General features: G+C 39.3%; 1 protein-coding gene across 12 annotated transcripts in view; it reads right to left on the reverse strand.

The window, feature by feature from the left end:
• ENOX2 (ecto-NOX disulfide-thiol exchanger 2) overlaps positions 1 to 25,143 on the reverse strand; it is a 278,132-nt gene that overhangs the window by 144,933 nt on the left and 108,056 nt on the right. For 6 of the 12 annotated variants that reach the window (XM_054472149.2, XM_063660718.1, XM_054472150.2 and 3 more), the window contains one exon: positions 9,741 to 9,884. The exons of 4 other annotated variants lie outside the window; for them this stretch is intronic. Coding sequence is in view for 1 of the 8 variants with exons in the window: in XM_063660714.1 (XP_063516784.1) it covers positions 9,741 to 9,884 (144 nt within the window). In the remaining 7 variants the exon portion in view is untranslated. Of the gene's footprint in view, positions 1 to 9,740; positions 9,885 to 10,589; positions 10,649 to 25,143 lie in introns of those variants that run through there. 2 more of the 12 variants (XM_063660713.1, XM_063660712.1) reach the window with 1 other exon arrangement.

The following is a 25,143-nucleotide window of genomic DNA, read 5'->3' on the forward strand; positions in this document are numbered from 1 at the left end:
ATTCTGACTTGGTGAAGCCTTTGCAGAAGCCTTTGTGGTAGTATTAGTCATCAAAATGTACAAGGCCCTTAACCCTTCAACCCAGCAAACTTACTTCTTGGAGTCTATTCTAGAGTAATACTTGTTCACGTGTACAAAGCAGCACGATCATGGCTGTTCATTGCAGCACTGTTTGTGGTGGCAGCCAAAAGACAGGAATAATTTAAGTATCCATCAACAGGAGGATCTCAATAGTAAATTTCCCAATCTCTGATATGGCCCAGCAGGCAGTTATTAAAAAGAGGGAGAGAAAGTAAGGGTAGAGATTATCTTTGTGGGGAAGTGACTGGAAAAGGGCACAGGAGTCTTCTGAGGTACCAGAAATCTCTGTGTGATCTTTCAGGTGCTTGTTACACGAGTATGCTGTTTGTGAAAGTTCATTGGTGTACATATATAATTTGTATACTTTTATGTACTTCAATAATAACATCTTAAAATAACAAAACACAGATTTGGGAGATCCCATGCTTTAGTGGAAAGAGGATTATACTAGGAAGAAGTTCTGAGTCCCAGCTCCTTTTGGCCTAAACTAGCTTGGGACCTTGGACAAGTCACTTAGGCTGAATCACAGTTGAGATGACTCACCTATAAAAGTGGGCATAATTATATCCTGCGTAGATAAGTGGGCCAGATGATTTTAGCATAGTTTTTTTCATTTCTAGGCTCCACAACTCTTCAAGCCCTATTAGTTCCGAATGATAAACCACCAGTAAGTTTTTTGGATCTATCTCCTCTTCACCATCCCTATTTCCATAACACTGACTCAGGTCCACATATCACTTCCCTGGGCTATTTCAAAAGTCTTCAACCTGGTCTCCCCAGTTCTAGTTTTGCCTTTTTATAATCCATGATAACCCTCTGGTTAGAGTATCTTCTGAAAGTCTAGCTCAGATCAAATCACTTCCTTCTTCAGAAATCTTAGAAAGCAGTGGGGCATAATGCAAAGTGCACAGGTTTCACCGTCATTTAAAAACCTGCGTTTGAAGAGCCTACTGGCTGTCTAATCTTGTGCAATCCAGTGAGCCTCTGAATCTCACTTACCTCATACGTAAGATGAGAGTACTAATAGGACTTTCTTCACAGGGTTATGGTGAAAAGACTTTCACTTACTAGTGTGCCAAGTCCTAAGTTACAGTAAACATCAGCTAGGGGCCCAGAAGGAAGGCAGAGTAAAGTTCCTTAGCTACCACTTCTTCACTCGCTCCAATCGAGGCAGAAAATACTTCTGGGCAGTCTGAGCTGCAAGACAAAGCTTTCTAATCAACTGACTGGCTGTTTGACAGGAGGGCAGAAAGTGAAAGGCATCTCCCGCTTTGTAGGCAATGCCACTGAGAGTGTGGTGCTTTGTAGCAAAGGATGACAGTCTTAACTGATGGCAAGCTCCAGCCTGGAAGATCTGTAGTCCTCTCTGAACACCTAATGTGGTAAGAACTGCTTAACAGAGACCTCACACAAAATCAAGAGAAGCTGAAAGCTTGTGGTTGCCTTGCTAATGTAATTTAGGATGCATTAGTCAATGTTTCTCAGGCTGTTCATCCTAGATCAGGGTAATTATGGAGGGGAATATAAAAGGCCAGATTAGAAAATAGCTTGCCAGCAGAACCACTGTATTTGTATGAGGTGATATGTGAATCAGCATCTGAAAACAGTATGTAGTTATGACTTGTTGCCTGCTCAGACTTTATGTCAAGTTCTGAAGCAAATTCAGCACTTAGTGTTCATCTCAGAGAAAAAGCCTGGTCACTGTGGTTTGTCACACAAGCCTCTTGCCAGATACAAAGGCCACTCATGCTGGGAATGCCTCTCACATTACAAGATTTACACAATCTCCAGGAACTAATCTTGGGCAAAGATGGGATGTTTTCAACTTGATCTCTTATCTTTCCAATAAACTACACCAAGCATCTTCTACGTTTTACCTCCTCCCCACGAAGCTTCCTTGACTGACCAGAAGAAAGCAGATGGCTTCTTTAGATGCACCCTAATTTCACATAAAATTTCATGAAAATGCCTCCATTCCTCATCCCAATTGTGCACTTGCACTCAATCTTCTACCTGGCATAGTGCCTAGTACTTAAAAGACACTCAGTAAATATTTGCTCTTATTTACTGAGTGTTCACTATGACCTGTCACTCTTTCATAGCATTCAGCATAATTGCAAATAATTGTTTGCACAGTTATTTGCTTAATGACTGTCTTCTTTACTAGACTGTTAGCATCTCAAGGCCAGAATTGGAATCTGTCTCATTCACAGCTTACTGTGGTAACTTAAAGCCTACCACTATGCCTCACACTTATTAAGACTAAATAAATATTCACTGAATAAAAGAAAACCAGGCACTAAGCACTATTTATTCGTTTTTTCATTGAATCCTAAAACAAACCTGTGCACTTGGTATTATTACCTCTATTTTGTAGGTAAGGAAACTAGGCTTCAAGAGCTGCAATAACTTGCCTAAAATCAGGGCCAGGATTCTGAACACGTGCTCTTAACAACTGTTACTCTGCCTCCCTCTTTCAAATCTGCTTATACTATTTATTAGTTGTCACCTGGAAAAATTTCCTATGTTTTCCAAGCCTCAGGTTTTTTAAAAATCTGTAAAGAAGTAGGGAATGGTGTCTATCTTATAGATTTCTTGGGAAGTTTGCTTGAGTTTATACATGTAAAGCACTTGGTCATAGCGGCTGGCATACAATCAATATTTAATAAAAGCTACTGCTGCTGTTATAGTTGCTATTGAATCAAATATGCAGAAGAATGTGGCTGGAGATAGGGAATGCCACCTGCTGAAACCTGCCCCCTCTCCCAAAATTAGTACACTCTGTTTCTGCAGTTGAGTATCTCTCTAATGGTTTTGTGTACCACTCTCATCACCTCACCATATTCTACAAAACAGCTTGAACACTAAAGATGCTTTTGCTTAAAATTCAAATGCAGAATAAGCAAAATATTTTAAAATTAATTATATTATACAAGCAATTGCTCAATGTGAAATACTACAATCTACATGACTTAAAGTGAATAGCTCACATTATGGAGGATATGGAAGATTGGAAAAAAATCAAGACTGTCCCCTTAGCACACAAAAAGCAGGAATTTCATCATTATGGATTTTTATTTCTGTAGATAATCAATGGACATCAGGAAATAGAGCAGAGAAAGCAGAGAAAGAGAAAATTGCAAATTAGGTGGTCTCTTCTTTCTGTGTTGAGATACCTAGAGAGGTCAACATTTACACAACCACTTTACCATCTTTTGGTCTACTCTGTTACTGTCACTTCTGTCATTTCAGTTCCTAATAGAGGACTCTGGACACATTGTGTCACAGAGTACTACAAATGTCCAGCATTCTGAATCACAGTGGCCTAGGTACACGTATAATAGTCCTTTGATACAGTATAATTAGCTGCACTGCTTCTCAAGCATGGCTGCATATTGGAATCATCTGGGGTACTCTAAAATAGCATAGACACCTGGCCCCATTTTCATTTTGATTTAATTGATTCCAGACACTGATTTTGGAGCTATATTGCCTGGGTTTGAATCTCATCTCCTCTACTTACTATTGGGACACATTACTATTTGGACAAATTAGTCTCTGTGTTTGTTTCCTTATCTGTAAAGTGAGGATAATAACTGTACTTACCTGATAGGGTTGCTGTGAAAATCAAATAATATATTTGAAATACATAGTGTCAGGCATACAGTAGGTGTTCCACAGGTATTAGCTATTAGTAGTAGTAGTAAAACGGTATTTTAATTGTTATACTTTGGTGTTGTGGAAGAGAAGGGAAAGCTGGTAGAGTTTGCAACCACATGTGACAATGCTGAAATGGCAGCAGAAGTATTCTGTGTTTCAAATTCATAAAAATGAAATCTCTTCATTGTAAGGTACTACTTCAACAATAGAGGATATGAGTTTGATTCCATTTGGAATGTCTCAATTTTGTACATGAAGAAGTAAAAATATAAATGTAACACATGTGTACTAGAACAACCCTATTTACCTATACCACACAATGGACTGTCATTGCCAGTTTCCCCTGGTATAAAAAAATCCTAAGGAAAAGACTGAAAAATCAAAATCATGCTAATCTTAAACAGCAATATTGGGGAATGTAGGGGTTTGGTTCTTGTCCCCACTTGTCGCCATTCTGTGGTGAAGAAGAAATTTCCATTGTGTTTGTGGAGGGGGACACAGAGTACCATAAAAACTTCTCTGGGCTTTCACCCCTGCTTATTCTTTGGCACAGCAGCAAGATTGACTTATCTGATTATCACGCCTGTAATCCCAGCACTTTGGGAGGACAAAGCGCGTGGATGGCTTGAGCTAGGAGTTCCAGACCAGGCTGGGCAACCTGGTGAAGCCCCGTCTCTACAAAAAATACAAAAATTAGCCAGGCATAGAGGCATGGCCTGTAGTCCCAGCTACTTGGGGTGCTGGGGCAGGAGGATTGCTTGAGACCTGGAGTTCAAGGCTGCAGTGACTCGAGACAGCACCACTGCACTCCAGCCTGGGTGACAGAGGGAGACTCTGTCTCAAAAAAAAATACTAATACTATAAAAAAAAAAAAAAAATTAGCACTTATTCATGGCCTATCCTGTGCATTCTGGCTCTCAGGTCTAAATGCCCTCCAACTCTTTTATGAGTGAGTAGAGCCTAGTCAGGGCACAGGCACCATCTTCTAGAGGTAGACCTACAGGCCCATTTTGCTCTTCATTTCTAGCTTCCACTGAAGTGTGACACAGGCCATCACTCTCAAGGGCGCTGGGACGGTAAATGGTCTGCTCTGAAGGCTCAGTCATCTCCACAGGTGAGTATCAAGGAATACATTTGAAGCTAGAGGTGGTAGGAAATCTCATTAGGCCTTAGACACAAGCCATGTTCTTCAACATAGTTTTATCTATAATAAAGTCGGTGCCATATTTTTTTCCTCCTGAGGTGTTTTGTGTTTTTTTTTTTCTCAGTTTGATTCAGAACTGGAAAAAGAAAACCAGTGTGGTTATTTCATGCTCTTACACCATAAGAAGCAGAGCAGTAACCATAAAAGTATTATCTGACTGCTTTTAAGTTGCTTTCCCCGTTAAACAAATTTGGAAACTGAGGCTTAGAAATGGCTTCTGTGGTTTACCTAAGGCCAAAAGTCTAATAATAAGTGTCAAATTCAGTACTAAAAGCACAGACTTCAGTATAGTTTTCACTACATGTCTGAGTGTGCTCCTTTCCATTATTAAGGCTAGGGAGGACCTTACAGGTCCCAAGGACAAAAATGACATTTGCCTTCTGCACTTTACTAAGCTAGGAGGAGATGAAAACAACTTCTCAAAATGCAAGAATCCTCTTACTCTGAAATTCAGTTTTACTCACCTAAAACTGATTTTTTTCCAGACAAATCTTTGCCCAATAATCAAGAAACTGAAAGAGATTCTCTAGATGAAGTTATACAACAAAGTTTAAATCACTGATATAGTTTAGGTACTTGTTCCTTCCCAAATCTCATGCTGAATTATAATCCCCAATGTTGGAGGTGGGGCCTGGTGAGAGGTGTTTGGGTCACAGGGGAAGATCCCTCATGGCTTGATGCTGTCCTTGTGATAGTGAGTTCTTATGAGATCTGGTTGTTGTAAAGTGTGGCGTCTCCCCCTCCACTCTCTCTCTTGCTCCTGCTTTCGCCATGTGACATGCCTGCTTCCCCTTTGAGTTCTGCCATGAGTAAAAGCTTCCTAAGGCCTCCCCAGAAGCTGAGCAGACGCCAGCACCATGCTTCCTATAAAGTCTGCCGAACAGTGAGACAATTAAACCTCTTTTCTTTATAAATTACCCAGTCTCAGGTATTTCTTTATTGCAATGAAAGAATGGCCTAACACAACCACAGACAAAACATAAGTATAAAATGTTTTCCTGCTTGAATGGAATGGCCTTAAGGGTAGGCTGGGATGGAGGACACAAACTGTCCCTTACCAAGTAATCAGGTGTCACAAAAAGATTCTTCTGTAATTTGCTGAGTTGCCCGAGTTCTGCTCTAAAAATGCAATTCCTTCATAGTTATTTCCCAGTCTCAAACTCTTTTCTGTCTTGAGAACAAAGTGCCTTCCCCTGTTTTGCAGCAGCCAAAACAGATACGGGGCCTCCCATACCACCAGGTGAGCTTGTGACAAATCACGTAGTACTATTAGCATGAGAGAAGTTAGCATTTCCAGGTTACAGACACACTTTCACAGTAAAAATGAATCGATTACATGCCACAGTCCTAGCCAATTTGAAATGATTATATGGGTCTGGTAATAACTAGTTCTCATTCTGCCATGAATTAACCATGTGACCTCACACAAACCCCTTCTCTGGGTCTCAGTTTCTTCATTTATAAAAATGATGGAGTTTGGCCAGGCATGGTGGCTCATGCCTGTAATCCCAGCACTTTGGGAGGCTGAGGCGGGTGGATCTTTTGAGCCCAGGAGTTCGAGACCAGCCTGGGCAACGTGGAGAAACCCTGTCTCTATTAAAAATACCAAAATTATCCAGGTGTGGTGGCACACATTTGTAGTTCCAGCTACTCGGGGGGCTGAGGCAAGAGAATCACCTGAGGCTTGGGAGGTGAGCTGTGATAGAGCCATTGCACTCCAGCCTGGGTGACAGAGTGAGACCCTCTCTCTCAAAAAAAAAAAAAAAAAAAAAAAAAAAAAAAAAAAAAAAGATGGAGTTAGTTGAGGTTGTCTCCAACTCTAAAATACTAGACTTAAACATCTACCACTAGCCTCTATATTACCAACGTATCAGGCTACTTACACTTCATGTCTGCTGAGAGAATTCCTAATGACCTAATTACAATGAAGTCACAAAATCATTCCAAAGCTATTTCAATGATTGGGGCAACTTAAGAGAGATGTATTTCCATTTTTCTATCCTGTCTCTTTTGTGCCACCCTGTCTGCCCTCCCCTGGACAGTCCTTGAAAATGAAAACTTCACACTGGATTTCTTCTATCAGACCTGAGAAAGAAAGTAGGCTTACTTTTTTGATCCTCCAGTTTTCAAGATAATGGTTTTATTTCTTGAAACTGTAATCAGATAAAAATGTCCAAAGGACTAAAGAAACTGAGTAGGGCTATTAGTCTACCCTTTTTCTTATTTTAATTCTATCTGAGGGAACAATAGGCTCTTCTTGCCTTTGGCAAGATAATAATTCAGCTGACATGCTAGAAATACCACACACCAAGATATAAAATGGTGGCATTTTCTCTCTTTAAAAACAATCAATGCTTTCAGTTGTGGACTTCAAAGTACACATGAAATAAAAAGTCTCAGTCCTGTGAGTCTGAGGTAAATCAAAAGGCTGTAAGTGTCATAGAAAAGTTTCCTGGTTCGTAGCCCTCCTTTCAGGTAAGAAAGGAAATAAAAGTACTCTCAAGCAGATGAGTGTTCATCTCCTTTTTATATTTCTCTTCCAAGTGAGCCTGAACAAGTTTTCTGATAACCCATTCTGATAATAGTTCTTCTTTATGGCTGACCAAATTTCTTCTTGCTGCTCTACAGGCCCACTTTCTCCTATTAATCTAGCCTTGTAGTGCTGTAATTGTTCACTGTCTTTATATTGTCAAGTATCATTTTGATTTCCAGAATTTCTAAAGGAAAGCTGAGAATGGAGTTGGGAGGTCTATGATCAAGACTGGATACTCTCTGGAGGTCCTTATCTAATTATAACACTCCTGGTGATGCTAGTCTACCTCAGACAAAGTTATTTCTCCTCTCTAGTGATTAGCACCTCATGTGTAAAATGCAATGAGTATGAGAATACATTAAGAGAAAGAAACAATCACCATACCAATACAAATTATTATTGATTTTGAAGGGTCTTTCTGGAGATCTTGAACTTTTGTGATTAAATAATTATTGCAAATGAAAACTGGCTGAAGATCCCTCTTTTCACACTGAATCATTCGTTATTCACATGAATTTCGGCAATACTACTTTTGACACATTTAAGCACAAATCTATCTTTCAACACAGGCTTATAGAGAAAAGACAATGGAAATAGGACTCTGCCCACACGTGGATGCTCACTTTGGTATCGTAATTATTCCTGGGTAGTTTCCCACTCTTCCAGAGAGCTGACACCTTCTTTGAATATTATTGTACCATGATGTTGCTTAAAACAACGCATTCGATTTTAGTCATCATCCAGTTGGCCTTGTTGACTCACGGTTTTTTCCACTTTAGTGGAAGTATTTCATGAAAGAGTTGGTATTTCTGCTTCTACAAATCCAGATGGCTCTCAAACCAGGGAGCAGTTGGCAACTTTGAGAAAAGAACTTGGCATTGTGATTTTACATGGGTTTAACAATCTTCTACTTTTTTGCTATAGAGTACCATCTGAATAAATGGATTTGCTGCCATCTTAGACAAGTTGTACAGCTACAGCATCACCAAGGAAACATTTCCATAGGGAAAAGGTAAAATTTAAGAGGAAACATACTCTGAAGAATTCTGAGCTCATCTTATAAAAGCTACAAAGCAACCAGATCCACAAAGAAAGATTATGTGGTCAAGTATGGGCAGTAATGTCTAATCCTGATTACTGATCTACTTCATAGTGAGGCAGGACATTTAAACTCTACCTATCAGTTTCCCTTGGGCACTTAAGAAATCTCAGCTGTAATAAGGCAAGGTTTCCATTAGGGCCAGGTATTTTTTTTTCACAAGCACCCAGATTTGATTTGTGCCTGTTCTAAGGGTGTAATCTCACAAATGTCTGAGTAGCCTTTAGGGACAAGTGAAGCTGTCAGTTGGTCAAATTCAGATACAAAGGCACAGTTTCGTGCAAAGCTCTACCCTGAAAATGACAAGAAAATAATAGGGGATATAAAGGCATAGAGAAAGCAATTATTCAATCAAATATGTGATCAAGCAACAAATATTTCTGGAGCATCTATTTTGTGTAAGACACCATATCTCTGCTAAGACAGTTGGGGCCCTTCCAACAGGGGAGTTATAACTGAGTTGAAAAGCTAAGACATATATATATACACAAACTCATAAGCAATAGTTCAAGGTGGTCCACAATCAGTGTCAAGTGATTGATATGAATTTAATGACCGATATATTTCAGAGGTACAAGAGAACATTTCTAATTAAGATGATCCAGAAGGCTTCTTACAGAGGGTGGGACTTGTACTAGGCACTGACAGTTGGATAAGACTTTGACAAGTGAAAGAAGAAGGGGAGCATGCTGGGAAAGGGAAATGAATGGTGTGAGCACGGTGGTGAGGTAGGTAAGCACAGTGTCTTCAGAGAAAGGCAGTGGATCAGTGTGGCTGAAATATAAGACTTGTTTTGGGGAGTAGCAGAAAAAAAAGAAAGCTGAAAAGAGGAACCATGAGATCTGAGTTTGAAGACCTGCTCCTCTTATTCTTACCTATTTATTTTCACATAAACACAGCTTTCCCTAGTCTGCACCAATGTTTTACATACATTTTAGTAGCATTTACAGCACTGATGATACTCTATCCAATTATCACAATTATTCGTGTATGTGCTTTTCCATCCTTCAATCCCATAATGAGTTCCATGAGGACAGGGGACTCTTTCTCATTTCTTTAGTTCCTACAAGCTCTAGCATAGTATGTGACCTGCCACATACTAGGCTCTGGGAAAATATTGACTCTGGCACTGGCTTAAGACAGTGCATTATCACCTAGCTTACCTGAAGGAGTATTTGTTCTCTTTCTTTTCTTGCTTGATTCCCCTCCATTCTCAATGAGGCCTTCTGTGACCAGAGGGCCACTGGCACTACCAAACTGCAGGGGCTCGTTGTTGTTAGCAGGGTCAAAGGGCAGCTGGTTCAACCCTAAAGAAGAAAAAGAAAGCCAAAGTCCAGACTCCATTAAGGACTGGGATCTTCTCCAGATTTTATTATATGAGCCACTAGTGGAAAACCTTTTAAATCTTAAGAGGCTAGGAGAAACAGGTGAATTCCTTAAAGACAGTTGCCTTCTGTAATTTTTACAGATCTTTTTGGTAAGCACAAAATTAAAATATAAGACTGTGGCTCTGTCATTTGTAAGATCCCTCCTGTTTCTGTGGCAACTTAACATTTTTAGTCATAAGCTAGCAACTGTCTTCTACTTCCTCCCTTAAGGAGATAGGTCCCTCATTAAATGTGGCTATGGTTGGACCCACTGTTCCTTGTAAAAAGTTTGGCTTTGCATTCCTTGGATTATCTCCTGACATTTTACCATTCTTTCATTACAAGGTATGTTGAACTGATGCAGATATAATCATCAGACTATCCTGTGTCAAAGTCACTTCCAATAGTAATATAGGGGTCTCTAAAATCAGAAAACCATAACTCCATGGCAAATGAGAAAAGGAAACAAATATATAGAAATTGTAAGGGGGTTATTTAGTAGCTGGAGCAATGGGGAGTTATGACCTAGATTTCGGTAATGTTAATCTCATTCTCTTCAAATAATATTAGAAGCATGGTCACTTTACTCGTCACTGTTGCACCATATAAAATGGCAAAAGGTATTTTCTACTCTCCAAGTCTTACACGGTTCAATCAGGGGCAAGCAGAGACAGAGACAGCTCTTACTCCTCTGGCAGCAGCACCTGAAATTTCAAGTGTTTCAATTAAACTTCATGAAATGTGAAATCAAAAGCTTTTTTAAAGCGCAAAGTTAAGACATCTCCTGTAAGCCTTTTCTCCACTGGTTCTCTAATCCTATCAAAGGGGGGAAATCAGGTTGATATAGCTCACTCTTTCTTTTTTTTGAGATGGTCCCTTGCTCTGTTGCCCAGGCTGGAGTGCAGCGGCACGATCTTGGCTCACTGCAACTTCCGCCTCCCGGGTTCAAGCGATCCTCTAGTAGCTGGGATTATAGGCATGCGCCACCATGCCTGGCTAATTTTTGTATTTTTAGTAGAGACGAGGTTTTGCCATGTTGGCCAGGCTGGTCTCAAACTCCTTACCTCAGGTGATCCACCCGCCTCAGCCTCCCAAAGTGCTGGGATTACAAGCATGAGCCACGTGCCCGGCCCATAGTTCATTCTTTAACTCCCAAATTTTCTATGGCCCATAGCTGTACAATTCTTGAGGTAATGCTGTAAATTGTCAGTTAAAAAGAAAAACCTTGAAATCCAGTCAGCTAAAGGTCAATCAAGTTTCAATAAAATGAATGCTAAGATTTTAACGGGCCAGCATGGTGACTCACACCTGTAATCTCAGCACTTTGGGAAGCCGAGGCAGGCAGATCACCTGAGGTCAGGAGTTCGAGACCAGCCTGACCAACATGGAGAAACCCCGTCTCTACTAAAAATACAAGATTAGCCGGGCGTGGTGGCGCATGCCTGTAATCCCAGCTACTTGGGAGGCTGAGGCAGGAGAATCGCTTGCACCCAACAGGCAGAGGTTGCAGTGAGCCGAGATCGTGCCATTGCGCTCCAGCCTGGGCAATAAGAGTGAAACTCCATCTCAAAAAAAAAAAAGAGAAATGACATTAAATTATTATTTATAATAAAGAGTATCTTCTTGCTAATGTTTTCAGCCCACATAACAAGTACTGCTTTTCAGCAATCAGACTCCACTTGGATCACCTCCATTAAATGTCTTCTGGAACTTGTCAAACATTCTTCCTTACATCATGTGAGTAACTAAGTGAAAGAGTAAAACTTGCTTCTGGATCTTAAGCAAACTGTTCACTGCATCATATACATGTTCTATTAAATCCCTACCATGACTAGAACTAAAGAAACAAACATCAATTGCTATGTACTAAAAAAAATTGAGATCATGACCAAGACTATTTAAAAAGAAGACTAGATGTTTATTCCATTTACAAATGAAGATTGTTCTTGTACCTGATTAGTCCCAGAGTCAAATATGATTAATATACTAGCCCAAAACTTTTCTTGGAATTTCTTTCTGCAATATACTGATCAAAACAAGTTCCATGGAAGATAGAATGGCATAGTGGAAAGATCCCGACAGACCGGATTCAAATCCTGGTTATCCTTTACTAGCTGATACCTTTTGGCAAGTCATGTGGTCTCTCTTAGTCTTGGTTTCATAATGTGTAAAAGAGAGTGATAACACACCTAAGGCTGTGGCAAAGATAAACAAATACATATTTATGAGAATTACATTATTCTAAGTAAATTAAAACAAACTTTCCCCCTATAAACTTGAAAGCTCTTCTAAAAAGGAAACTTCCCTCTCTCCCTCCCTCCCACAATTGTATTCTTGGTGCCTAGCACCATACCTTGAGTGCCCAAATGAATTAATCCTTAATTGGATGGGGGTAGATGACTCATTCTTTTAACCCATGTAATTAAAGACCTGACAGCTGATAATCAAGAATTAATGCCACAGCTTAAAAGTTCTGATGCTGATTATATCAACATTACTTAAAATAATTAGATTCTAAGTGCATCTCCATCATTTGAGTACTATACTACAGAATGGTAAAATGGTGATGAAAAGGAATGTTCGGGGATTAGGAGGTTCTGATTAATGATGTTTAAACAGAAAAACTTTTTATTTTTGTTCTGCATTTGATAATTTTACAGAATAATATATTAGTCCATTTCCCTGACTTATTAAGTAGATGACTCAGGATTTTCCGGAGGTTTGGAGCCACAATTTGCAAAAGGACATTAATAAGAGTACCTCACTCACAAGACTGCTAAAAATATTAAATGAGATTATATATGTAGAACATTCAGCATAACATCTGGCACATAGTAGATGTTCAATAAGTATTAACTACTACTATTATAACATTGAATTTCCATTTTTAATTTCTAGTTACTGATGTGCAATGTGAGGAGATTGTTCTGAATCTGCCCTGATCCAAGGATATACCCTGCTTTCCTCATTGAACCTTTTCATTCCTGTTTGTACCTTTTTCTAAAAGTTGAAGGAATCCAGGGGAAAAAAATCTAATGAGTTAAAGGTGTTCAGTTATAGACATTTTATTATAATTATGCTTGCCCTTTCTTTAGGCCCATATGGTAACCTTAGGGATATAGGTATTTTATTAATCACATGAATGTACAGATTTTTGGCACCAAATAAGACTGAGATTTCAAGTACTTTCTGTGTATCCACCTCATATATGATCCAGATATGTGAAAATCATGACAATTCAGTACAACATTTCAGGCCTTATTTTTTTTATAGAGAAAGATCTCATATGGAGGGGGGACATCTCACTCAGTAAGCTGACTCGCTGAACACAAACTCATATTTTATATCATCCAATACCCAATATAGTCTCCAAAGATTTGTAGTTCAAGAGGAAGGATGAAAGAGACAGTAAAATCCTATGACACCAGTGCTTCCTAGCTACTTTTACTGTTTTGTTTCATTCTTTCCATAAGACAGGACCAAATAAACCAATAAATCAGTAAATCAATAGGTATTTAAAGGGTGTTTTTTTGTCATATATATGTGACCCAGGTCAAACGCTATTTTAAGTAAACTAGTCCCATTAAAATGATTAAATACTAAAAAAGAAAACCAGCACTTTAATTCCAAGAATTCTTATTGCTGAAATTTCAATTATGACATAAATGTAAAAATATTGGCAATTACCATATTGTAATCCTCACCCAAACTACAGAATTTATCTTTAAATCTCTTATGGAAGCAATTTCTACCATTTTTTCTAGACATGATGAAACTGAAAAATATTAGATTTGGAAGAAAGTTTTGAGGTTATCTAGTTTATTCTTCTATTTCTATAGAAATTTTATCTATAGAATTCCTGACAGGCCTAAATCCAGGGGCACTGCTTAGCCTGGGACCCATTCCTTGCTGGGCTCCCAGGCATTCAGCTTGCTTTTAAAAACTACCACCTACTCTATTTTGGGAGTTCCTTTTATTTCCCTAAAACAGCTTCTTGCTTATCTTACCTAAAATGAAGACATAGGATGTCTAACTTTTAAAAGTTTCTACCAATAATCACTGTAAGAAAAACAAATGACAGAGTAACAGATAACTAACAAAGTCAGAAATTGTCCAAAGTCTTACGCATTCCTCACAGTCCTTGCCCTTTTATTCCTGAGGATAAATTTAATAAAACCTCGTACTTCATTCATTTGTTTCCCTCACATCTCATCTCCTCATCCCTCCAGCCCACAAAATTTACAGTTTGTCCAAAGGGAAGCACAAATTGTTAAAATAAAGACAAATAGATAATAAACACTGCTGTTACAGATTTCTACTATTTCTGTATCTTATGTTCACAATAAACAAATCCATGTGGTAACGTAATCTCATCTAAAACCAAGTTGACTGGTGTAGACAGCTGACCAGCTGTTATTTCATGTCATGTTGAAATGCAGATTATCTGACTCCATAACACATATGAGGCTGCTTTAGAAAGTATGTATATTGGGAAAGGGTGGGGGTGGGGTTCCTTGGAGAATGACATTTCTTATCTAATGGAACTAGGGGGTTAAACATCTCAGAATGAAGTGTGATTCTCAGTGAATACTCCAATCTGCAGGTCAAGGAGTTGACAAGCAATGTTATGTCTGCCATACAGATGCAAATGATTCGTGGGCTTTGAGGAAAGCACTAAAGAATTTTCATGATTCTTGTGTGAGAAGATCAATAATCTCTTTGTGCCCAGCTGCTTTAACAGTTACTGTCACAATTCACTTTACATAGCTGTCCACTATCAGGTCAAATTAGGACCAACCTTCATGATGAAATCTAACACTTTTAATGATTGCCCCAGGTTGTAATACCAAAATGTGACCCTGTGAGTGCATGCCACATTTTATCTGCAGCTGTGGCTCAGAGACTGTATAACCCTAGTGAAAAGAAACACAATTCCACCCTGGATTAGTTCGCTTTAAAAGAAAATGGCTAAAATCTTGAGAAATCTGATAAATTCAAATTAAGGCAACAATCTCAACACATAAATTAATGTTGAAAAAATAAATATCAGTACTTGGCAATAAGAACAGTCTAGCTAATTTGTCTATAAAACAAATTTCTATAACCTAATTCTTATTTTCCAAATGACTTCAATTTAAAATCAGATATGGGACTCCATGTTGGGAGATGAGGGTCTCCAAATTCGTTTTCAATTCAAAACTTTTGGAAAAATAAGGGATTAAGATAATGGCCAGGCCCTTAATGTTCTGGCAGGTGCTTCTGAAGGATTTATCCATCTCTGGAGGCCCCTCCTCACTTTCTTTCACCCTTCCTGCCTCCTCAGTCTAGGCCTCAAAACCATATTTGTAGCTCTCACTACCCAACCATTCCACCTGCTACTTCTGAGGGAATATTTACAATGTCCAAAAGAGTTAGACTGCAATATTACTCTTCAGCCACAGGGCTTAGCAGCCAAAACAATTGAACATTTCTCAGTGCCAGGTCTTAACTGATGTCAAACAAATGAAACCTACATTGTCAATTTCATGAGTTCATATTCTAACTGGTTTAGCTGAAGCAAGGGTAATTGTATGAGTTACAAATAATGGATAAGTAAAGGTAATGAAGAAGTGAGAAAGAAAAGGGAAAAGTCTTTTTGGAAGCACTAAGGGGCTTGCTTGAATGGTGATAGACAAACATTCAGAGCCTAATTTATCTTTAAGTCGCCATTTTCAAGGTGGGATACAGGTCATAGACCAATTTTCATTGGCAGTGATCCTTCAGCAACGTTTAATGACTCCCCAAACTACTTGGTCAAGTCACTAAAGTCTCTCATAAAAAGGCCGCATCCATTTCAGGCCTTGTCTCCCGCTATGCCCCAGCTTATGCTCTACCCTAATACTTCTCAAACTTTTTAATGTGGTCACGTGTTCCCTGAGGATCTTGTAAAAACGCAGATTCTAATTTAGTAAATCTGAGTTGTGGTCTGCTTTTATAAGTTCCCAGATGATGCTAATCCTGCTGGTGTGGGAATCACACTTTGAGTCAAAAGGGCTGGAACTCCAGCAAAATGGAACTACAGCATTCACTGAATCCATCCAGTACTTTCCTACCTCCATACCTTTGGCTCACACTGCTCCTCCACCTGCTTCTTAATTTTCAATGTTTAAAACATCGTCCTTCCTTTAGGGCTTATCTCAGATGCTATTTCCTTCATGGTGTCTTTCCTTATTTACCTCTACCCAAACCAATACATACACAGCAACAGAGAGAGGGGAACTACCCATCAGGGAAACTACTATTCATTGGTTGTTTAGGATGTGCTTGTTTACAAACATTATCCCTTTATTTCATTTTCTAATTATTATTCTTATTTTACAACAAGGAATGGGAAACTTACAGAGTTGAAGTAAATTTCCCAAGGTCACACAAGGAATACAGGTTTTTTGTTTTTCCTTTTTGTGGTGAACAGGGTCTCATTATGTTGCCCAGGCAGGTAACTCCTGGGCTCAAGCTATCCTTCTGCCTCTGTCTCCCTAAGAGCTGGGATTACAGGCATGAGCCGCCGTGCCTGGCCTCAGGATTTTTCAATTATAAAATACTATTCTGGCTCTCCTTGAATGTTAGCCTATACTTTTCCTGAGCCTTTTAGAGCATGCCTTGTGTTACAGTTCTTTGGGTATTCTGTCTTAGCCTACCTTCCCTTCTGTCTTGCCCCACTCCCACTTAGTGGTAAACTCCTTGAGGACAGACTTTACGCCTCAGTCATTTTTTAGTCTCTCCTCCCCCAAGATGTGGCACAGTGCCTTGTACTATATTGTAAGCACTCCAGAAATGAGTATTGAACTGAACTCAGCTACAATTTGGGATACAGCATGGATAGTCTCTGACTTACAATGGTCCGACTTATGATTTTTCAACTTTATGATGTGAAAGTGATAGACATTCAGTAGAAACCATACTTCTCTTACCACGCTGGGCAGCAGCAGTCAGCTGCGGCTCCCAGTGAGTCACAAATTTTTGACTTATGATATTTTCAGTTTTCAATGGGTTTATCAGATTGTAACTACATCATAAGTCAAGGTGTATCTGTAGTTGTGTTTCCTACCCCAGGCACCAGCTGACCTGCTGCTGGAGTTGTCATGAAAGGAAGAAGGAAGTAAGGTTTATGGGTTCCTTCAGCATTCCTGGTATCTTCTGCATCTTAGGATTCTTGAAGCCTGGGGAGTGGTGGTAGACAATCACACACTCCACTCCTAATGTATCTGCATAATTTCATTCTCTCTTTCTGAGGGGCAAAACAGTCCTTCCACTGACCAAGACCCTTACCTAAGAGAATACTATAAAAGAGATCCCATATATGGATCTTCTGTTAATCGTTCTATGTACATCAGGTTACATGTCCCATTTACAAACTACAGTTAAGAAAAGGCAGTCTCTATCCAGTCTACCATTGATGGGCATTTAGGTTGATTCCATGTCTTTGATATGTGGTACATATACACCATGGAATACTATGCAGCCATAAAAAAGAATGAGATCATCTCCTTTGCAGGAACATGGATGGAGCTAGAGGCCATTATCCTTAGCAAACTCACACAGGAACAGAAAACCAAATACTGTATGTTCTCACTTATAAGTGGAAGCTAAATGATGAGAACACATGGACACACAGAGGGGAACAACAGATACTGGGGCTTACTTGAGGGTGGAGGGTGGAAGGAGGGAGAGGATCAAGACAAATAACTAAAGGGTACTATGCTTAATACCTGGGTAATGAAATAATCTGTACAACAAACTCCCATGACATGAGTTTACCCCTATAACAAACCTGCACATGTACTGCTAAACTTAAAAGTTTTTAAAAAAGAAAAGGCAATCTCTGGAGATGTGCTATCCAATACAGTAGCCACTAGCCGTATGTAGCTCTTTAAATTAATTAAAATGGAATAAAATGAAAAGTTCAGGCCAAGCACAGTGGCTCACGCCTGTAATCCCAGCACTTTGGGAGGCCGAGGCGGGTGAATCACGAGGTCGGGAGTTCGAGACCAGCCTGACCAACATGGTGAAACCCCGTCTCTACTAAAAATACAAAAATCAGCCAGGCATGGTGGCACGTGCCTGTAATCCCAGCTACTCAGGAGGCTGAGGCAGGAGAATCACTTGAACCCGGGTGGCGGAGGTTGCAGTGAGCTGAGATCGCACCACTGCACTCTAGCCTGGGCTGACAGAGCAAGGCTCCATCTGAAAAAAAAAACAAAAAACAAAAAACAAAACCAGAAAGAAAGAAAAAAAGTGAAAAGTTCAGTTGCTCAGTTGCACTAGTCACATTTCAAGTGCTCAATAGTTACATGTAGCTAGTGGCTGCTGTTTTGGACAGCACATTTATATAACATTTCAATCATCCCAGAAACTTCTGCTGGACAGTGCTGCTCTAGAGTCAGATCTGCATTCAAAGCCACATCTGCAACTTACTAGGTGTGCCACTTACAAGGTGTATAAAACAGGTCACTTGATCTCTCTCAGACTGTTTCTGCCTTGTAAAATGGGGATGATAATGCCCCCCTTACAGCAAAGTGAGGAAAATTAAATAAGAGATTGTATGTTTAAGGTCTAGCACATGTTGGACACTAAACAAATGTTAACACCCTTCTAAACCAATGGGGGATTTATATAAATTTGCCTCAAAAATGGAATAAGAACATTTGAGTAGTGTGGCTCCTTCGGCCTCCAGGCTACAGTCTGTTTACAGCTTGGAAGATGTTAGCTTTGCATTCCTCTTCTAACCTACTTTTTCTTAATAACACAAAGCCATTAAAGTAAATCATGAATAAATAATGCTGGGAGTAGTCAGTGATTGCTCTTTGCTTGGATTCTGTTTAGGAGATCATATTCATCACTACCTTGAACTGTCCAACATGAAAGAACCACATTTTCCCCTAACAATGGAAATGTCTCCTCCCAAATCTTTCAGGAATGCTCTGTTCCATCTGGGTGCTGTACTATCAGAGCAGTGATACTACAGCTGGACTAGAGAGAGTATCATTTCTCTCTAAATCCATATTTTCCTACACTCATAATGTTCTCTGTGTTTTTTCTGTGGGGTTGACATCTCCCAGGCCTGGTAAAGGGTGAATTATTTGAGAAAAGTCTGAACTAAATCTGTTAAGGTGTTTGTGTTCCGTGAGCAGAAAAGCAAAATACATATTTCCAACTTCAAGAAGAAGAACACTTCAGGACTTTTTTCCCCTGTCCAATTTAAGGCTTGGGAAACACAGCAAAATCATATTCCTCATTGAAAACAAAGTTCAAAAAAATGTTGATTTGATAGAACAGTTCAAAGTGACAGATGGAAGATGGGTGATCTATCATTTTCCTTAGAATAAAGTCTGTCTGGCAGTCTTCAGAGGAACTGAGAAGAGAAAGCCTTATTTTGCTGTAGTTTAGCCTTGGGAACAGTTATAGCAGCTACCCTTTCTCTCCACATCTTTTGGGGCAGGGGATTGGAAAGACAGTGATTCATCAGTGCCTGCTTTGAGCTGGCTCTAGGCCATGCTGTAATTCCTGTTGACCAATTTTCCACCTGAGTGACAGGAAAAGGGCAGGTTCCTAACACACTGACCATTAGGTTATCTGTTGAGTACTTCCCTGAGAATGTGCCCAGAGGTACTCTATTATGGTTGTCTCTGTCTAAACAAAATAAATAATTGCAGATTTCAGAGCCTGAGGACAGAGAGTTGTTCTAGTATTGAAATTGGAGTCTATCTTGTCAGATCTGTAATGAGGTCTTCCCTTCAGGCTGATTGATTTCATAAAGCTGAGGCAATTATCAAAAGCAAGCACAGTTCTCCCTGCAGAAACCACTCCACTGGTTTTGAAAACTAGCTTGTCAGCCAGATCTGGTCAGGAGCCTAGGCTGAGCCAGCTCTTTAAGTAGGAACAGTTACTACACACAGAGAACACCAATTTCTGCTAATAGATTATTAAGATGCCAGTAAATAAGTTGTAAACAAGGTTCAGCAAAATAATTTCACACGCTGTGAGTGAATGAAAATTGAAATTGCTGTCAAAGAAATCTGCATTTCAGTGTAAGATGTTTTGAAGGAGAAAGTGAGAGCTGGTCTTTTGGTCTTTGGAGAGTTAATTTTATCAATTAATGCTAGAAGGATATTGGTATCCTTTAAGACTGATGCACTGCATGAATAACATTTGTATCTTTGCTTTGCCCAAAATGTACACACTAATTTCACCAGATTTCCTTTCTTTGTTTATTCAGCCTTCATTAACTATTTATCCAATCACTATGCTACAATTTTAATTATCTTCTAATTAACCAATGATGAGTTTGTGGTTTAGCATTCCCTAAAGATAGAACTACATAAATATGGTCAATCTTCACTTACATATTCAAAATTTTTATCCTCCCTCCTTGCACCCACCCTATTAATTTTGCTATGCTGTGTCACTAATGTTCTGGAATTATGCTTTCTGCATTCCTAATCTTTTAGCCCCATTGGGCTAGTTTTTCAAGAATGTATGAGAAATAACCCTTGCTGTTGGCTATGAAATTAAACACACAGGAGAAAACAGAGCTTCCCGTAATATGCTAATGCATCCTTAAAGATCCATACTTTTCCTATAACAATTTCTCCTAGGAGTATCCATACAAGGTGTTGACAAGTGACTAACTCCTTTAGAGAAGTCCCTGCCTAAGCTGAAGTCAAACCTACTACTAGGAAAACCAGAATCTCCTCCTTGAGAAGACAGCATGACTGTAAAGGAAAAAGCCTGCAAAAAATCACTAATCTGTGTCTGAAACAACTCCTACCATTGCTGTTGTATAAAAAAATAAGTAGGATCTTAATTTTGCTACAGTCTGGATTTCAATTGAGGTATTCAATACATATGGGAATAAACAAACCAATAAATTAATATTGACTGACAGTCTCTCTCTTTATTTGTCCAATTCATTCAAACAATTCTGGGTGCCTTGACAGTATGTAAGGTTTGAGAATTTTAGGACTTAATAAGATAGTTTTTTTTCCTCAAGAAGACAACAAAAGAAAGAAAGGCAGACACATACAAAGAAAATCTGGCCCAAATTACTGTACCAGCTTCATCTCTTGCCAATTCCCCTAAGTACCCTTTGCTTCATTCATGCCAAAATTCTCAAAATTCCTCAAACATGCTAAGCCCTGTCATGTCTATGTGCTTCTGCACATACCATCTCCTCTGCTTGACATATAACTTTTCCTTTTTCCACCTGGAGAACTTTTATTCATCCTTCAAAACTCTGCTCAAATGTCACCTCTTCAGTGAAGTTTTACCTAACCCCCAAAAGCTCTCTCCACAGGAGTACACAAAGCCTTATCAGACGACTTATTGCAGGATCTTAGAGTTCATTCTAATATTTGTGTGTGTGTGTATATGTGTGTTCTGGGTGGGGGGCTGTCACCATCTGATTTGTGCCTTAGAAAGACCACTCCTATGGCATGATGAAGGATGCACTGAAGGTGAGAAGACACCAGAGGCAGAGAGACCAGCTAGAAGAAAACCATAATGATACAATGGAGAGATGACAGTCGCATGAACTCAGACAGTGGCAGTGGGATGAAAAGAAATGAATGGATTTCAGAGATATTCAAGAAATATAATCATCTGGATTTCGTGTATAATTGGATCTGGGAGTTGAGGAGAGAGGAGTCTGAGATGACTCCATGAAAAAATTCTTAAGCCACAGTCCTGAAAATCCTGCAACATTTGTGGGTTTCAGTATGAGAAAAAGCACAATCCAATGGAAGCATATCCATAAATCCATGCTCAAAAATAAAACTGCTTCCAATCTCTATTTACCATGGCATAAAGGCTGCCGGGAAACAGCAGTAAATGGCTTACACTTGACCTTTACTAGGTATTCTTAACAAAGCTTGTCAAAAGATATTAATTCATTCAGAAAAAAAGTATAATTGTCTAAGGGGCAGAATAACATAGTACTGGGATAAAGATAGGGAAAAGCATTTTCATAATAGGTCTCAGACTTGGTTTATTTTGTCTATAGCATTCACTGACAAAAGACAAAAGTATTTTTGAAGGTCAGAAATACTTAATAGATTCCTTTGCTTTCTCCTTTCATCCTTCTCCCTTCCCTCCTCCCAAACAACTCCTTAAAATTTTGTTAGAAAATCTTAACATTTTAATAACAGTATTCTTTTTGTTATTATAGTCTGTTGGATTAAGTTAACAATTCTCCCTTTAACAATACTCAAAGAAAGCCTGGAAAAATTAGTGCTATATTGTTTTTCTCCCTGCCAAAGAATATAGCAATGTAATTGTCTCCTGGAGAAGAAGCACTCTAATCATCTTTAACTTTAAAGTAAATTCATTTCAGGAAGATGCTCTGTGACAAACAATTGACAGAGCAAATCAGGGCTCCTAGAAGATTGCAAAGTGATGGATTGAGTTGAAGAGAGTGCCACAGCCGAATTCAATTCCATGAACATTTTCAACTTAAGAGTGTCTCTGCAACAAAACAGCACTGTATGAGAGTTAAAATCATGTTACATTACATTGTGGGAGGTAGGACTTAAACACTGCACAGATTCTTAACACCTAAGAGTTCTAGGCACTCCAGAGGCAGCAAAAGTATAAGGCAATCTCTCTGATTAAAAAATAGAGAAACCACTGTACCAGGCAAAGTCAGACTATAAAAGCATAGTAACTTTCCAAAAAATGCCTTTAAGAAGTTGAGATCAGAAAAGACCAAAACATTCTCTCAATTCAATTGATGTCACTAGGATCTTGGAATGGGTCTCAATGCCAAGGTATTACTTGTATTTGGAAGATCATTTCCACTTTCATTCCCTTCCTAATTGAATCTGTCTCCATCTTCCATTGTGTTTGTTCCATTATTATTTTTTAGACCCTCCCGCCCCGCCCTGACGTTAGGCTTGGGGAAACTCATCCTTTGGAGACAGATTTGGATTAGCAAATTTACAGGCTTGACAAATTTACAGGCTCAGAATTTCCTGGAAACTGGCCACTTGCCTGAGATGATGGGGGAAGGAGAAAATGGAAGAGCAGGTGAACTAAGGCTCTTGAAAACTTGACCGAGAAGCTTGGCCTCCTGAGCAGATGCAATGATGACCATATAGCAGTAGTGCAGAAAAGCAATTCTACTTAAAGGTCCTTTCTTTGGGCTTTTAAAAGGCAATTGTTTTCTTTGGCACACATGTGACCCAAATCTGGTTTTCTCCGAAGCAAACAGAGGCAAAAAAAGGGCTCCCATGTTCTGTGTGTGTGTGTGTGTGTTGTTGTTGTTGTTTTTTAATCAGCCTACTTGCTTGCCCCAACCCAGTGTCCAAAATAATATATTTGTCAGGAGTGGCCCTGGAGATCAAGACTTTAAGGCAGTGTGTCTTATCCCTGGCTACATATTAAATTCAACTGGAGCACTGAAAAAAAAAAAAAAAAGACAAAAACAAAACAAACAGAAAACAATGCCTGGACTCCATCACCAGAAATTCTCATTAAATTGGTCAGGGTGGAACCTAAGCATCTAGTTTTTAAAAGCCACCAGGTGGCCAGGCATGGTGGCTCACACCTGTGATACCAGCACTTTGGGAAGCCACAGCAAGATGATCCCTTGAGTCCAGGAGTTCCAGACTGGCCTGGGCAACATAGCAAGACGTCCATCTCTACAAAAAGTAAAAAACAAACAAACAAAAATTTAAAAAGCTACCAGGTGATTCTAATGTGCAGCCAGAATTGAGAAACACAGCTCTAAATAGTTTTCTAATTTAAAGCCAGAAAATGAGTATTCGCTGTCCAAAGTTTATTTTTATTTTTTAAAGTTAAAACCAGGTAACACTTAGAAGGTAAGTTAACTCTGTACCTACAATCTGTAGGGAAATGTATTGGTTGTGTGGTATAAATACGTTAGACTTAAACTTGTCCAGTTTATGATACTTTTATGAAAAATGAGATTCTCTTTTGGAAAGAAAGATTAGAAGGGTTACTGGAAAAACAAAAAGAACTGAAATATTGGAAACAAATTTAGACAAAGTATAATTACAGGATTAAGTTCCTTTCCTTACTTCTAGAAGAACCAGATAAAATACTTCAGAAATATTGTATCTGTTTTCTTATTAATCTCCAGGAGAAAGATTCCAAACTGCCCTTGGGGACTGGCTTTGAATCTCATAACCCTTGGGACTCCAGGCCACCCACCCCTGTCCTCAAGTAATCATTCATTTATACCAATATGTGTACAATGTCATGAAGAATACTAGAAAGCACTGCAACTATAACACCATTGGATAAAAATCACACTGAATGTGGTTTGCCGATGTCACCTGTCACCTCAGTGATTCCACTGAACTTTAGAAAGGATCTGGTAAAATATAAAAAATGCAAAGGCACAGTTAAGTACTGTGATGGTTAATATTGAGTGTCAACTTGAATAGATTGAAGGATACAAAGTATTGTTCCTGGGTGTGTCTGTGAGGGCGTTGCCAAAGGAAATTAACATTTGAGTTAGTGGACTGGGAGAGGCAGACCCACCCTCAATCTGGGTGGGTACCATCTAATCAGCTGCCAGTGCACCTAGAATTAAGCAGGCAAAAGAGCATGGAAGGACTAGACTGGCTGAGTCTTCTGGTATTCATCTTTCTCCCGTACTGGATGCTTCCTGTCCTGGAACATCAGACTCCAAGTTCTTCAGCTTTTAAACTCTTGGACTTATTTATATCAGTGGTTTGCCAGGGGCTCTCAGGCCTTTGGCCACAGACTGAAGGCTGCACTGTCGACTTCCCTAACTTTTGAGGTTTTGGGACTCATCAGAGTGGCTTCCCTACTCCTCAGCTTGCAGATGGCCCATTGTGGGACTTCACCTTGTAATCATGTGAGTCCATACTCCTTAATAAACTCCGCTTTATATATACATCTACCCTATTAGTTCTGTCCCTTTAGAGAACCCTGACTAATACAAGTGTAGTGGAAGAACAGGCCATAAAGACGCAGGCTCTGGTCTCTGCTCTTCCATCAACTCATAGGGTAACCTTGGGTGAGTAATTCTTTGTCAGTTTCCTCAACTGAAAAATGAGTTGAACCATGTGATCTCCCAGCTCTGAATTTAAGATAAAGAAAGAAAAGCTTAGATGGAAGACATCCATAAAAGCATGAAATAAAACTCAGTAATTAATAGGGGCAGAAAAGGAGAGCA

Source organism: Pongo pygmaeus, chromosome X (genome assembly GCF_028885625.2).
Source record: "Pongo pygmaeus isolate AG05252 chromosome X, NHGRI_mPonPyg2-v2.0_pri, whole genome shotgun sequence".
NCBI classification, from domain to species: domain Eukaryota; kingdom Metazoa; phylum Chordata; class Mammalia; order Primates; family Hominidae; genus Pongo; species Pongo pygmaeus.